The 16,905-nt window shown below is 39.1% G+C and overlaps 1 protein-coding gene across 3 annotated transcripts in view; it reads right to left on the bottom strand.

Annotated features, from left to right (window-relative positions):
- cadps2 (Ca++-dependent secretion activator 2) overlaps positions 1–16,905 on the bottom strand; it is a 112,839-nt gene that overhangs the window by 87,441 nt on the left and 8,493 nt on the right. For all 3 annotated transcript variants that reach the window (XM_060887565.1, XM_060887563.1, XM_060887564.1), the window contains exon 2: positions 2,027–2,140. In XM_060887565.1, the coding sequence (XP_060743548.1) occupies positions 2,027–2,140 (114 nt within the window). The remainder of the gene's footprint in view (positions 1–2,026; positions 2,141–16,905) is intronic.

Here is a 16,905-nt window from a genome sequence, read left to right as displayed (position 1 = left end):
ATCTTGTGCTGCCAGCTATGTGCTCACTGCCTTGGCAACATGCAAAAAATTCAGTGACTCAAATATCCCTGGCCAAGCAATGTTGATGTAGACACATGAGCAGTCATCTGGCAGATTTAGACCCTGGTATGGAGACAAGTCATTCCAATCATACAAACTAAACACCTCACTGAGCACAAACACCGCTGCCAGGTATCACCTCATAAGCATAACAAGGCCAATTAATGATTAGACAGTGTACATGGCTCAACTAAAGTCAGTGATTAAGGAACTGAAACCAGTGATTGAGAGGCTCATAATCTTCAACAAACCTCTCCTTATATCATATTTACTTATAATCTTAATTTTTTTTTTTTTATTATTTGATAAACATGTACATGTGATGTCTACAGCTGGGTCCATTCCAAGCCGATAAAGATCAAGGAGATGATCCATTATGCTCAACTCTGGACTAAGCAACATCTTAAAATAAGTCTGGGTCAGCCTGCAATCACTCCAATGTTGATCATGCCATCTTGCTCCTAGCAGCGTGACATCTAGCCAAGGATATTTCGCAACTCTCTATCAAACTGATTTCAAGGCAATGTTCAAGGCAAAATCTGCCCTGTTTGTTGGGGCTCAAGCCAAAGAAGCTCTGAATAGGAGAGCACAGGTTTCAAAACCGCCAAAACCCAATGAACCATCTACACAACACTGCAATTCGATTATATGTTCTAATGAGCAGAACGGTCCTCCTTGCCTTACAAAAGCAGGAAAAGTAGCCACAGACAGGGTGTTCTCTGTCTCTTTAATGAGGAAAAACCTCCAGAAAAGCACTTCAGAGAGAGCTTTTCCTCTTTCCACAGCTGCCATTCCAGTTCATCCCCAAGGTCTTGAGATATGAGATGTGAGCAGGACTCTCAGCTCCAACCATTTTTGTGCCGAATATCTTTGAACTAGCGAAATTGTATTGCTACAGCATACAATGACAGACTATGTAACACACTAACTTTGGGAAAGCCCCACATATAAGTGTGTTGGGCAGGTGTTCAATAACCTTTGGCCATAACAAAACAAAACAAAAAAACAAACAAAAGTTTCACATCTTATTTGCATGCTATGACAGATTTCACTTAATTCTAGATTCAAGAGAACCCCAGTTCATAAAGTTATCATGCCAAGCCAAGCCTCCACAGGACTGATTCCTTTCAAGGGAAACTGTGCAGCACTAAATTGTATGCCCTTGGTTTGCTTTCTGAGGGCAGTCTTTCCAATAAAGAAGTCTAAACTTCAGCCCCTGTGAAGTGTCACTATCTTGTCTCCTCTTATTGTCTCCTCTCAGAAAGCAGACCAGTCAGGACACCACCTTCCTCCTCATACACATGGTACTTGGCCTTACCGTGAACTCTGTGAAACCGTGAAAAGAGCAGGGAGCATTTTTCAGTTTTACTGAAAATGCTACCCACACCATGTCGCCCCAAAGTGTGGCACAAGTTATTATGAGAGCCATTCATATCTATCCAGGCTGAATTTCCACCACATCGTGTCAGTTTCTGTTGAAGATACTCGCACTGATGATGGCTGCACCAGTGATAATTCCCCTATATTACACTTTATACTATTTTTGTATGTATAATGCAGCAGACCTTAAATTCATCCAGTCTGCAATTACCATTTGCCTTATAAGATGAGCAAACCTCACTAGATCTCACTAGAGGGCTATAACAGAAATAAGCCTTATGTTGTACGTATCTATTTTCCATATTGCTTTTATCCTCTGATTGGCCTGGATGTGCTATTGATCAACGAATGAAATCATATAATAGCCCACAAAAAATTAAGTAACGGAATGTTAAATCATGAAAATGGTCACGACTAAAAAATATATATCAAACAAAATGATATAACATCCTAGAATATATTTAGCAAGAGAATGTTGCAAGTACATTCAAAATCCATCGTTATAGCGATGCCTGAAAATGCATGTGAATTTATTAAATAATGTTGCCCTTATTGAAGCAGGGTGTTGAACAATACAGAGTCTTGCCTCGTAGTAACTGCGCACGGCATTGCAGAAAGCTTCGTCAGCTACAATCTGCGTCTCTCCTTTCAGGAAGGCCTGAAATCTCTCCTTCACTGCCTGCAGCTGCTGTTTGTTGAGCTGAGAAAAAAGAAGAAAGGCATGTGACAATTTGTTTCATAACAGCAAAGAAACCTATTAGATTACAGTAATCCCTAATGCAAAATGCCTAATGAAATATTTATGGACATATTCTTAACAAACGTATTAATCTGACAGAGTGAGCTTGATTAATGCTAATGTATACAAAATCGTTCGAGTGGCACAAAAACACAACCTGAGCCTTGAAGTTGATGACGGCACTTCATTTAGAAAACTGAGGTGTTTATGGAACTTTCTGCGAATCTGGTAGAATGATTAGAGCTCACATTCCATGCACAAGACAAGAATAAGTTCATAATAGTCATGAGGATCAGTGGAAGAGATGATAGCAGCTTTAAAATTGATGCTCTGCAGATCAGTGTTAAAGCAAGTGCCTATGGAAAAGAACATACGAAACGAGTGCTTCAGACAATAAACACTTCAGCAGTAATTCATCTTTGAAGTATAATGAGAGCTGCTCTTTTAACCTCGTCGCTCACCTGCGTCTAAGTTTAAGCGCTTGATCTAAAACTTGAAAAAATCCCATTTTTGCTAATAACATATTTCTGCTGTCAGATTTGAAACAAACTGTAAGACAGTAATGCACTGGGTGAGGCATAAAGTCCATACTGTATATCAGGAAATTTAGCTATGGCTTCGTACCCCATTTTATTTATGTCCAAATATAGTCTACATTTATAATTCTTCCTTCCCTGTCTTGTTTATCTCAGAGAGAATGTGAAAGTGCCTGTTGGAGCAGCACTAATGTGGACTACAGACAGCAACAGTCATTAAGAGGAGCAATCAAGCACTGGGCAAAGAGATCAGCAGCTATACATAGTGCACCATTTCATCCCTACAAGCCTGCCATTCACATCAGTGCTGTTGCTTGCTCTCTCTCTCTCTCTCTCTCTCTCTCTCTCTCTCTCTCTCTCTCACACACACACACACACACATACACACACAAACACACACATTGCTGAGCTCTTTTCACCTTCATCGTGTATTTAAATGAAAGATGTTCATTATGAAAACATTTTTCACTCCTTAAAATCACTCCTTCCTGCTGCCTTCAAACCTACAAAAAGCTTCTTACTAATAAGTATCTCAAATCCAAAACAACGAGAAATGGACATATTAACCTTTTGAGCTCAGCTAAGACTGATTCCAACCGTAAACCATGCGTACGAGTCTATACCTACAGTTCATGTGTCATGTAAAGAGCGACGCTTGGATCTTTCGATCATACATATAAGTGCAAACTCACTGGAGTGTGACTGATTACATTTTCATATAATACACAAAAATCTGAACAAATAGTGCCAGGTTTGTCTACTTTTTAAAACCAGGTGTGAATTAGCAAGGCATAGTGTTTTTTTTTTTAAAGCAATCAAACAAAAGCACATGCTGTGCTAAAAGCATATTTATCTACGGAATACAAAATAACAAAAATATATAACAAACTGCAATCTGATTTTGTTGTCTCTTGTTTTAGATCAAGTGCACATACATAATCAGAATGAAGCTGGTCCCCAGGTGGTGCAGATAAACTTAGTTAACTAAACAGTAAGTTCAAATGCATTGGAAGCTTGTATTACTCATACGTCACGTTCGGCACTGCATCATTCTGCACCCCAGAAACACATATCGTAGCCAGAATTGTCTCGCAAAGACAGACAAATGTGCAACCACAAGGTGATATGCTTCACACAGCAGAAGTCAAAGCAAGATAATATAAAAGTCCAGGACATGTGTTACGGCTTCATCCTAATCCACCCATCAGACCTAAACCATAATTTGTTTTTAGACATAATTATGATCCAAATGCCAATAAAGAATGTGTAAACGTGGTTTAAGTGAGCTTTTTCCTCTCATCCTCTTTTTTTCTCTCCTCTACCATTGATGATGGTTTATTGTTATGGCAACATCAGCTACATCATGGCAAGTCAGCCAGCTGCAGAACATTATGGATGGCGTAACTGTGCTTTATCAGCATGAAACTATAAAAGTCTCATTGAAGCGATATTATTCCAGGTGAGCAAACATCACGCTGATAATTGCAAATTAGGGGTGTCAAAAGATTATAAATAGTAACCACAGGAGCTTCTATAAAAATGAAGAAAAATAACCATCTTCCACATTAGAAATACACTCATAGTTCACTCCTTAATTCCTTCTTAGTAAATGAATGATGAATTTTTGTGTTGTACATATACTGTAGGTTTCAGGATAGAGAACATTTGTAGAGTTATGGGTCTCTAGTTATAACTAGATAACTATGATATAACTAGTTATAGTGGTGAATCTCTCAAGCCAGAATTATCATTATTCATATGTTTATTAGAATTTGTTCATGTAGTCATTAGTCAGTTTGAAAGGCCACTGAACGGCATTTCTTCTAAATAATCGATTCAGAAAAGAGTTAGACAGCAAAGACGATGAACTTTAATTTACAACAGGAAATCAATCAAAAGCACAAAACCAAAACACAGACAAAAAAAGACCAAAAACAGGGATGATCCTGATAATCAACAAAAGAGCGGAAAAACTAGGACAAAGCAATTACAAAGACTCAAAGAGATGAGAGCCAAAATCCAGAGAGACAAGAAACGCTTGGTGTCAACACAAGAAGTGACACCTCACATCGTACGAGTGTTATAGCGGTGTGTGTTGTTGGGATCAGATGTGTGTTAGAAGTCTTGAACAAGGAAATGGTTGGGAGTGTTGGGAAATGTAGTCCTTTGTAGTTGGGAGGCTTTTAGGAACTCTGAGAAGTGGAGTTTATAGCTTAAACCGACCCTGAAGTTACAGTCAATAAATTAAGTCACCTTGGTGATGATGTGTTCTATGAATGGAAAGTTCAGGAATATAAAGCTCTAAGGCTCTTATAAATAGACAAAACATAATACATTTTCACAAACTAGTTTGTTACTAAGACGATCCATAGCGATTTAGTTTGCAATTAAACGTGTTTCAGGTTGCAAAAAAAAAAGAAAGAATCCTTGCATCTATCCCTTACACTGTCATTACGGTGAATCTTATAAGCAGTGGAACAAAACACAAGAGAGCTGACTGTTACAACTGCCCAGTAATCAAACACACGCACACAAACACACCCTCTTATAGCAAACAGAAGTGTGTAAACATTCCACAAAATAGACCAATTACTGCTGCAGTTTATACTCTTACATCAGCATGACAGCATGCACAGCTGAAGGGGAAGAAAATGTAGGAATGTCATCAGTTGTTGCAGCCTTTTCAGCCATTACAGCAGACAGCACGGACACAGCACAGTAAAAACAACATAAGATACGAAAACACATGCTATATATCATGTCTTTCTGGACAGGAGCAATTAAGTATCGTATCAGCAACTTTCTTGTCGGCTCATCGTTACGCAACACTGAGGGATCGTCTGCCGGCATCCTGAGGGAGGAAGGAAACTGCCCGATATTTATTGCATACTCAGCTGTTTCCTTGTATTGTGTTCTGGGAGTTTGGTGTACAATACATGGCAGTGTTTTAAGAAAAAAAAAAAAAAAGAAGAGGAAGAAGGATGAGAGAAATTAAAAGAATATAAATAAGAATAAAACTGTAAGAAAGAAAATCTATTTAATATATTACATTGAGTAAGATGGCACAGTACTAATAGCAAATTAAATAAAATGTCAAATTGAATTAAAATAAATTAACAGACCTTCGAGCGTCAAACAAGATGCGGACAATGTGGATAAGCTCGGATGTTATTCGAATTAAAAACCTTACCACTGACCTGGTGAAAAACCGGATAGCACTTTTGGATATTATTCTGTTTATCACTATATACAGGTGGGTGATATATGTTTATATGAGGTGATACCTGGCAGCGGTGTTTGTGCTCAGTGAGGTGTTTAGTTTGTATGACTGGAATCTATGACTGGAGTCTGCTAAATGCTGGAAATGTAAATGTAATGAATCTGACTTGTCTCCATACCAGGGTCTAAATCTGCCAGATGACTGCTCATGTGTCTACATCAGCATTGCTTGGCCAGGGATGTTTAAGTCACTGAATTTTTTTGCATGTTGTTAAGGCAGTGAGCACATACATACATAAGGCACCATATTTTTGGCTCCTGGAAGATTCAGACATCTAGAAGCTAACATCTCAGATGGCCTGCACAGTCACTGATGCTGCATTGGCCACAACATTTGGCCCTACACCATACTAATACATTACTGTGCTCTAAAACAAGGTGTTTCACTAGGATGTACAGGGGATGGACAGAATTCCAGACAGGTGGGACAGGGTACAGAAAATGTATGGAATAATTGAAGGTGTTCCAATGGCATAAAATACCTTTTTCGTAATAATTTTCAAAAATGGCTAATTCTTTTTCAACCGTCTTCTGAATACAATTCAGTCCAAATAAATGGTGCAATTTACATCCAAAACTGAACAAATTGATTAATGAGATTTTGTTGCTGTTCTTGATTTTCTATCCCAGTAAATTGGGCCGAAATATAATACAGTTTAAAATGAAGGAAATTCAACCCTCACTGATCATAGTGCAAAACCAATTTAACCAATTGGACCCCGGGGGTTTTATCACACCAGGGAAAGTGTCTCATCAGTCTGCTGATAGAAGAATAAGACCATGGCAGAAGGACAGTGAAATAAAATACAAAGGCCACTCTTCTTTTTTTCCCCCGAATATTCTTAACGTGAGAGAAGTAGATCCAAGGTCCCAGGTCCTATCTACGTGTTCAAATTTGTTCCCACCTTCTCTAAAGGAATGGCATAGTTACGTTTGTATAGACGCTTTCGATTTCTATCTAAATATATTCCTTAGCATTAAAAATTAATTTTAATTGTGATTGGGAAACATTTGGCTTCATAAAAAATGAAGCTCATACTCAAATTTAAGCTCATAGAAAAGATGAAAAAGGAAAAATAAAACAATTCCTGGGATAGTTTAAAAGAAGAGGATACAATCTGTATAAAATAAATAAATAAAAGCAGGACCCACTTGTCATGGTCCATGTCATGTCCATGAATCTGATGGCTGGCTCATATGAAAGGGCACCGAGTGTAGCCCAAACTCTCAGATCTGACTGGTGAAGAGGCAGGCACTATTTTTGGATAGCCGCACAGTTCTTACTGGATCATAAGGCAAATGCTTTTCCACTTGAGAGGCCTTAGTTTTGGTTTTTGTGCGAGAGGGTGTGTGTGTGTGAGTGAGAGAGAGAGAGAGAAACGTAAGGAAATTGTCTTGCTGATATTCCATAACATTTCTGTATAATCACCCGATCTGTCTTGTGTTATTCTATACGTTTCCTGTCAGAAGCTATAAAGCTGCAAATTCTGGTCATTTTCACAGCACAAACACACACAAAACAAGCAAGATGATTGATCACGATTGAGCACGACTTGTCTGTGCATTCAACAGATGTTAATGGCAGCTGAGTGTTTAGCTGCGCTGTATAACAGCCTGTGATGCTCATCATCTGTTTCACTCTACATGTGTTAAAATGTGAGACAGTTGTATGGGGCTTACTCGTGGAATTAAAAGCTCTTTCAACTGTTACAACATGGCTTTGGGTTCGGTGATCTGCCCCTAGTGTGGGAATGACAAGTGTGTTGGTTTCTGATAGACCTGCACAAACATGCATTTTGACAGCATGAGGATAAAATAAGATCTTGCCCCAGGACAAGTAAATGACATGGTCCTGAACTACAACACCAGGCCACAACGATTTTTTTTTTTGCAGTAAAATACACAAGTAAAGGAATATAACTATGGTTTAAAATCATAGATTAGTCAAATAAGTTGCTTTTATTAGATTTTTAGGAATGGAGTCTATTTTAAGTCTAAATGATTTTGACATAATGAATGATCACACGTTAGGAGTAAAGAACAGGAAGATAATGAATTATGAACTTGAGTTACTGGGTATTTCCCATACAAGACAACATGACTAGGATAGTTAAAGATGCGAATTTATCGGAATTACGTTCATAAATGGTTCCCGCTTACTCACCTTTTTTTAATGCTTAACAATTCCTGCTGTATGTGTGCATCTGCAGCATCTATAATACATCTTGTGGTATCTGGATGTTGCAATCTGGCTCCCTGTCATATTTCTCTAATTTCATCTGCCTTTAGTGCAGAGGTAAACAAACCGAGGCGCAGAGTCGATGATTGGTGGAAAGAGCGATGGTGGAACAGCCCACTGTCCCTGAGATGTGTCACGACTCCTGTCTGCCTGAAGCTTGTGCCTGCTCTCTGCAGATAAACACAAGTACGCTGTTCCTCTCTGCCTTGGCGCCCACACCATGTTTCCAGCTGTGGAGGATTTCTGCCTTCTTTAAGTCGAGAGTGTGTCCGGGGAAAAAAAAAAAAAAAAAAGCACATGGAATGGGAAATAGTATTAATGCAAACACCTGTCCTGGTGTCTACTAATTAACACCAAAAGTAAAGCTTAAAGTCAAAGCGGATGCCAGCAGATGCCTCGGTTTCCAACAAGTCTAGTCCTTGTTACTAATTTGTATACCGGAAGTACCTTTAAAACATACTTCAAACGAGAAGGAAGCTATAGAAAAAAACAAAACAATTTCAGACACTATGTTTGGATCCATTTCAAAGTCTAATCAGTTCAATTTAGCTCAATCATCAGACAGAAAAATGATCTTCTGAAAAAAAAAAAAAGAAATCTGAATCGTCTTTGAGATCAAATCTGAAATCTGAATCGTCTTTAATCGTCTCATCACAGTTAGTTCGTTTTTAGCTAGCAAAATACAAATATGTATTTTTCCCCCTTCATTTCGCACTACAAATGCACAGAGGTTGAAAATGACATCATTCTGAGCTCTGACTTCTCATTACAGGCGTAATGTGTCAAATGCAGTGTAATGTGGTATAATAGTCAGGTAATAGCATATCAACCTACTAGGTTAGCTGCAGATATGAGATAATACCTGTTATAGAAGAGAAAGTAGGATTCGGAAACAAATATAGCTACAGAGAGCTGTGCGACATCAGACACATCCCTCACGAGTCACATTAGAGTTGTAGGTTTTGTGCCAAGTTAAGATTGATGGAAACATTAAGTCAGGTAATGTGCAAAATACTAAATGAAATGCTAACTAACTTTTTTGGGCAAGTGTGCTAGTTTGTTTAGGAACAGATGTTGTGCGATGGTTAAGGCTTTGGGTTGCTGATCAGAAGACCAGTAGTTTAAACCCCTGCTGCTGAGCTGCCACTGTCAAACCCATGCACAGAGCTCTGAACCCTATCTGTATTATGGCTGACCCTGAGCTCTGATCTCAACTTCCTAACAAGCTTGGATATGTGAAAAAAGAACGTCAATGTGCTGTAACGTTTGGCATGCATGACAAATAAAGGTTCCTGCTTTGTGCTCCATCTGTTGTGTAATATTTGCCAAGACCATGCACACCTGAGCCAAAAAACTAACATTTATAAATCGTGTTTTTGTTGCAACCTAAATGCACAGTTATTGCTTCATCACACGCTTCTAAGAGTCCGAATCGACCGTGCCGACACTGTGACGTCACTGACTTTGTACAATTATAGTGTACTATATTTATAACCCTTAGTCATGCTTTCAGTTAAGGCTTATTTTTAATGTATTGTATATGAAGGATATCAGGACTCCACCATGTCGTAGCACATCTATTTTGTTACACCTGCATTACTGAAGGACTTAATGAGCATGTAAAGTGTGTGTGTGTGTGTGTGTGCGCACAGGCAGGTGACATCATTATAATAAGTCTGCAGGGGAAAACACACATGTAAAGAGACTATATATATCCAAGTCAAAAAAAGATGAGCGCTGCTAAGCAGAATTTCAGAAAAAAAAAGAAACAGCGAGCAGTGAGACGATCAAGCACCGAGACCAGAGACGGTCTCAACACCATTTTAGTCCCAAGATGGATGTAAAATATGTAGGGCTCTTAAAAAAATATTATACTTGTAAGATTAGTCGTAATGGGGACAACTTTTTAACCCGGCAGCTGAAAGACAGATGTATTTTTATCATGTGTCTGTTTTTCATCAAATAATGTGCACTGCATAGAAGGTACAAGGTAATAATGTAATACCCCTGGGGCAACATTGTGAATAAAATATAAAAGTTTGTTCATTAAATTACCTGCTACTGAATGATATTGTAAAAAAAAGTGTGATTTGTGACATGATTTAGATTGGTTTCGTTTTAACACCGCAAAAAAACAGCAATTTTAACAGATGTTGTGTATTTTATATCCACTGTGGGTGTAAACAATAAACTGACCAGTAGGAACTTATTGTGCTTTAAACCTCAGTAACTACCTTTTTCATCACTATTATTTGTTTGATTTTTTTTTATATTTTTTTTTGCATTCATAGTTCCTCTAGCCCCTACTAATAAGCATATGCATAATTTGTTTAGCTGCTTTTACTTTTAACATGTCGTTTGAAACAGACTTCTGGAGATGAGTCATTTACATCCTGTCTAAGACAAGAAAAAATATGTAAATGGAAATTAAAAAATTTCAGTGGAAAGTCATTAACAACCCACAGGTATACTTGACAGGCTCCTTGTGTGTGTGTGTGTGAGACAGAGCTGGGAATAAGTCACACATGTGCAAGTCACAAGTAAGTCTCAAGTCATGAATGTCAAGTCAAAGTCAAGTCGAGTTTTTTTTTTAATATTTGTCAAGCAAGTCTCAAGTCTCAAATTTGTGACTTAAGTCTGACTCGAGTCAAGTCGAGTCCCCCATCTCTGAGTCATTTAACTCAAGTCCGAGTCAAGTCTCAAGTCATGAATGTCAAGTCGAAGTCAAGTCAGGTCTTTTTTTAATATTTGTCAAGCAAGTCTCAAGTCTCAAATTTGCGACTTAAGTCTGACCCGAGTCAAGTCATATGACTCGAGTCCCCCATCTCTGGTGTGAGATATTGATTGAAAAAAACATGTGGTACAGCAGATCTGTGTGTGTGTGTGTGTGTGTGTGTGAAAATGAGAATGACAGTCTGTATAAGCGATCGCTCTGACCGTCATGCCTCGTCTTTCCAGACTGGAGCAGCATCTTTATATTTTATGACTGTGTATTATGGTGCACCTGTGTACTATAATTAAAAGCTAATATAATATAAATATAAAGCTACATGTGGTGGTCTTTGTGGACACATATTAGTACATAACTGATAAAGTATCTGCCATAGCTGTTAACTGTCAGAGAGATGTAGATGGTCACAGTAGGACAATGACCTGATGCAGATATCTTGGCTGTGATAGGAAACTGTATTGTTGCTCATAGGGATGAGAAAGTTTTGAAATAAATAAAATCTAAATGATTTAAACACATTTTTTTTATTGTGCACAAAGTGTATGCAAGGTTTTTAATGCCAAATATAGAGTAAAACTGACTACACAAAAAAAATGGAGCCATAAATACAGTTGGGTCTGTAAGCATTTGGACAGTAACACAACTTTTGTAATTTACCCCCACAATAGGTTTGATATGAAGCAATGAAAACGTAATTGTAGTGTTGACTTTTCCCTCCATTTTCACAGGCTTAAAAGTAATTGAACAACTTACTGATAAGCAGTTATGCGGTAAGGTCTGGCCAGTTTCCTTGTTATTTCATGCCAAATTAAAAGAGATAAAAGGTCCAAGAGTTGAATTTGCATGTGGTAGGTTATCATGGGGAAATAAACGAGGCCTACATTAGGCTGAAAACAGACTTATGTACAGAAACAGAAACCTTGAAAGTGAAAGCAACAACATGGTACAGTATGTTCTTAAAAATAAGGAATATGCTGCTGAGCTCGGCAGCACCAAAAGGCAGTAAAGCTTACAGGAGAAAACTAAAGTGGTTGATCGCAGAATATATTAATTGAAGAAAAAACCCTTCACACCATCAGACCCAGTCAAGAACGCTCTTGATGATGTAGGCGTATCACAGCGTCTACAATGGCCTTCATGAATGTAAATACTGTACAGAGGGTTTACCTCAAGATGAAATCTGCTTGATGGATCACTGTGTTCACTGTATGACTTGTGAAGTGTATAAAGCTGTTAATCTTTCTGCTCAGCTTCAGACAAATGCTGCAAAACTGACAGGAAGGTGCTTTACAGTACAGATGGATAATGATCCAAAACATAGTGTAAAAGCAACCCAAAAGCTCCTTAAGGAAACAAAATAAACTGTTCTTAAATGCCCGAGTCAGTCACAATCCAGTATAGCTCACTTTTCTATTGAAGACAAAAACTGAAGACAGGAAAACACACAAACACGCAGCAACTGAAGGTGGCTGACGTAAAGACCTAGCAAAGAATCTCAGGAGAGGAAACTCGGCACTGGATGTCTGTACATTCCAGACTTCATACAGTCACTGATTGCAAAAGATTTGTAACCAAGTATTGAAAATATTCATGTTGAAATATTGATAAATATTGAAAATATTGATGTAAAAATGTACCGATTACTTTTGAGTGCATGCGAGAATATGTAAAAAAAAATAAATGGCTGTAATTCCTAACCGGTTAATGCAGTATTTTTGTTTAATGCCTTGAATTAAAGCTTAAAGTCTACATAACAATCAAATCTTGATTACTTACATTTACAGCATTTGGCAGATGCCCTTATCCAGAGCGACTTACATTCTCATTTTTATACAGCTGAGCAATTGGGGGTTAAGGGCCTTGCTCAGGAGCCCAACGGTGGCAGCTTAGTGGACCTGGGATCGAACTCACAACCTTCCAATTGGTAGCCCAACACCTTATCCACTAGGCTACCACATGCCCATGTTACTTTGCACCCAACTCTAAATTTTTAAATAGATATACAAATAAAATAAATTATAAAAGGAAATCCAGAGAGGCATGGTGGTTTAGTGGTTAGCACATTCGCCTCACACCTCCAGGGTCGGGGTTCGATTCCCGCCTCCACCTTGTGTGTGTGGAGTTTGCATGTTCTCCCCATGCCTCGGGGGTTTCCTCCGGGTACTCCGGTTTCCTCCCCCGGTCCAAAGACATGCATGGTAGGTTGATTGGCATCTCTGGAAAATTGTCCCGAGTGCGTGAGTGAATGAGAGTGTGTGTGTGCCCTGCGATGGGTTGGCACTCCGTCCAGGGTGTATCCTGCCTTTATGCCCGATGATGCCTGAGATAGGCACAGGCTCCTCGTGACCCGAGGTAGTTCGGATAAGCGGTAGAAGATGAGTGAGAGTGATGAGAGAGGAAATCCAGAACATTTTAAGCCCCAAATTAATACTAGACTCATTGACTAGTTTGAATCTGCTGTCCATAAGAGTGTTGCGTCTGAAAGTGGACAGTTTCAGACTCTGGTTATACTTTATGTTATTTCAAATGTTTCAAAGGATGTGTGTCAGATTGTTACCAGCACAAATATATCTGCTAGTGCAATAAACACTGATAGCTCCAGTTCAGCATTTGTTAGAACGGCACTTCACAGCCCCTCGTGTGAGACAAATCAACATCTAGCACTGAATCACACAGACTGGCTGTTTCACACCTGACCATATTGCCTTTGATCAGTTCTGGATAAAGACACAAGAGTAAACAAAGACGGGTGTTGCTGTGAGTCAACATCTCTGTACAGTTCCTTAATTGGCCAAGCAAACTCCAAGCAAACACGCTCTTTGTCAAGTGACGAGTTACTTATGGATGCCGTGACGTTCCAAAGGAAATCATTAAAGTCGAGACAGAATTGTTAATGACATTTAATTCTTATCAATAATATATATTTATTCTGGTCAGGGTCTCTCTCACACACACCAACACAAACACACACCAATCTTTCACACACACCAACACAAACACACACACACACACACCAACACACACACACACCAATCTTTCACACACACCAACACAAACACACACACATACACACACACACACACACACACACACACCAACACACACACACCAACACACACACACACACCAACACACACACACACCCACACGCACCAAACACACACACACACACACACATACAGATACCCACACAAACACACACACCAACATACCAACACACACCAACACACACACACACATACAGATACCCACACAAACACACATACACACATTTTTTTGCATTAACATTAAGAGAAGCAAAGAGACAGCACTCTCATGTTAAATGTAAAACCAGTCTGGGGCTGATAAAAAATTCGTTCTTTAGGAACACTGCTGTCATCAGTATCATCAGTAAAGAGAAGTGAGTCATCAGTGCTGGCAACCATCCCCGCCCCTGCCACCATGTGTCACATATGAGCTGGTCTGGTCTACATCAGAGCAGGAGCAGTTATTTCTTTATTATCATCGCTTTAGTTCAAGGTACAAGTTAATCATCATAATCATCATCCAACAGGTTCAGGTAGCTTATGTCTCACATTAACGTGTATCAAGGTGAAGCAATTGCGAATGGACAGCGTGTCTACACGTGAGAACTGATCACACAAATTATCCTCAGAGGTGCCTAGGGATGCATGTGATCATATAGCGTTTGCAATTTGAAAGCCTCGGGATCTCAGTGTGCCCTGGACAGAGATGAATGACGAACTAATTGACTGTGTCATTACCCTAACCGGGAAATACATAATCAGTAGGACAAGTGTTTGACAATTGCAATAAATTGTTCTCTAGGTTAATTGGATAAAGGTGAAAACAGCAGATACAAAAGCAGCTGTATTACATAGAGTATCTTGCCATCTCATCAGTCAGTTCACTTTGCGGCATCACATTAGAGGTGGAAAAAAGATCTGACGTGATTAATCTTGGATGCATTTTTTTAGCCTACATAACAAAAACCTGCCATTGTGTATACTGTATATATCCACTGCTCATTAAGTGCATTTATTATTAGAGAGTCTCTGTTAATGTTTTACATTATATAATCACCAAGGCAATCGGAGGGGAAAAAAACAGAGTAACAAGTAGAACTAACATTAACTATGTGGACTCGAGCTTTTCATCATTACGGTTGTGCAGACACTAAATGTTGGTAATTGCCTGTGCACAGATTCGGATTTAATATAACCACCATAGGAAAAGAGATTTTTTTTAAAAAGAGTTTGTACAGTTTAGAGAGCATTTAAAAACTTTGGATGAAATCTTGAATGAACACCCTTCTATTCTGAATCTCTTTTTATGTAAGTAAAACCACCCACTTTCTGTCAGTGGACTTCCTGAAGTCATTGAAGGCATGCAAGACGATATTAACCTAAAAGAGCTCCGTGGAGGAAAACGTGGAGAAGGAGAAAGCCCACTGCACCACACATGACTCACCAACACTGAATACCAAAGAGACGGGCTTATGTAACTAAGTACAGAGATTTGCGTCTCATGGAGAGAATGAAAGTGACAGTGATGACAAAGAGGATGGGACTGCCTCTGGTGAGATGCTCGCCTGTCAGTCTCACCGCTCCAGTGAACACGTCTCCAGTGGTGGGAAGGAGGGAGATCTGCTTATATAAACTTCTGTACAAAACCTAATGGGAACAAAAATAGTGCTGGTGCCAAGGGATTAGACATATGTGGAGAGCAGGGGCATGTTTTAGAGTGATTTCCTGGCTGTAATTCCCCATTACTCAGAATCATGGTGATGTACAGCTTGTTACAACAACAGGCACATCAGAGTGAACAAATTATTCCAGTAGTGAAAAAGATAGAGGGAGGCATAGAAACAAACAAAACAAAGAGGGGGAGTCAAATGGAATAAAAATAGGGTAGTGGGAGAAGCTGAAAAGGAAATACGCGCGCGCACACACACACACACACACACACACACACACACACACACACACACACACACACACACACACACACACACACACACACACACACACACACACACACACGTCTTACTATTCTTGTGCGGACCTACCAACGATAAGCCCACACAAATCTAACCCTATCCTTAACCTCAGGAACAAAAAAAGGAAACATTCTGGTTCTTTTGTGTTGTAAGGAAAAAACTTTTACCTCATGGGGACCAGTCACATGTCCCCGGCACCTTATAACCATCATATATTTATATCATTGTGTGGAGGTTTTGTCCCCATTAAGATTTAAAAACACACACACACAAACATGCACACACACACGCACGCACATACGCGCACACACACGCACACATTTTATATACAGAGCATAAGCAGCCAGTAGCCAGCAGTCTGCCAGGGGGTAATATATTTACATTTGCGTTTATTTGACTTTTTCAGCAGACAGTTCAAGGAGCACTACTCATGCAGAATATTTACATAAATGTGTGTAAGTACAGAACACACACACTGGCTATCTGTAAATTCAAATCAGTGTAATAAAAGTGGGAAGCTATAAAACACTGACACATTGAAGACCCCCTGTACTCAAAATCTCTAGAATGGTGCTTATTATACAAACTGGAATTTGGATTAAATTTGTTACCGCTGAGCCTATTTCATATTCCTCCATTGCAGACAGATACTACTGGAGCGAATTCTTTATATAAATAATTTAGGAACACTGCAAAGGTGCTGTTAAAGTGGGCTTTAACAAGTTTGTCTACTCATAAATACACCAAATGGCCAAAAGTATGCGGACAAACGGCCATCGTAGACATCTGTGCTTATTCCAGACGTTTGCACGTTAACACAGAGCTGGTTGCATCCGTGTTGTTCTCATAAACTTTACTCTTCCACTAGATTTGGGAGTGTGGTTCTGAAGATTTGTGATCGTTCAGATTAAAGAGCGGAGATTATTATAACAGGGCAGGTGG

Source organism: Tachysurus vachellii, chromosome 14 (genome assembly GCF_030014155.1).
Source record: "Tachysurus vachellii isolate PV-2020 chromosome 14, HZAU_Pvac_v1, whole genome shotgun sequence".
Lineage (NCBI taxonomy): Eukaryota > Metazoa > Chordata > Actinopteri > Siluriformes > Bagridae > Tachysurus > Tachysurus vachellii.
This window is presented reverse-complemented; position numbering and strand designations above follow the sequence as displayed.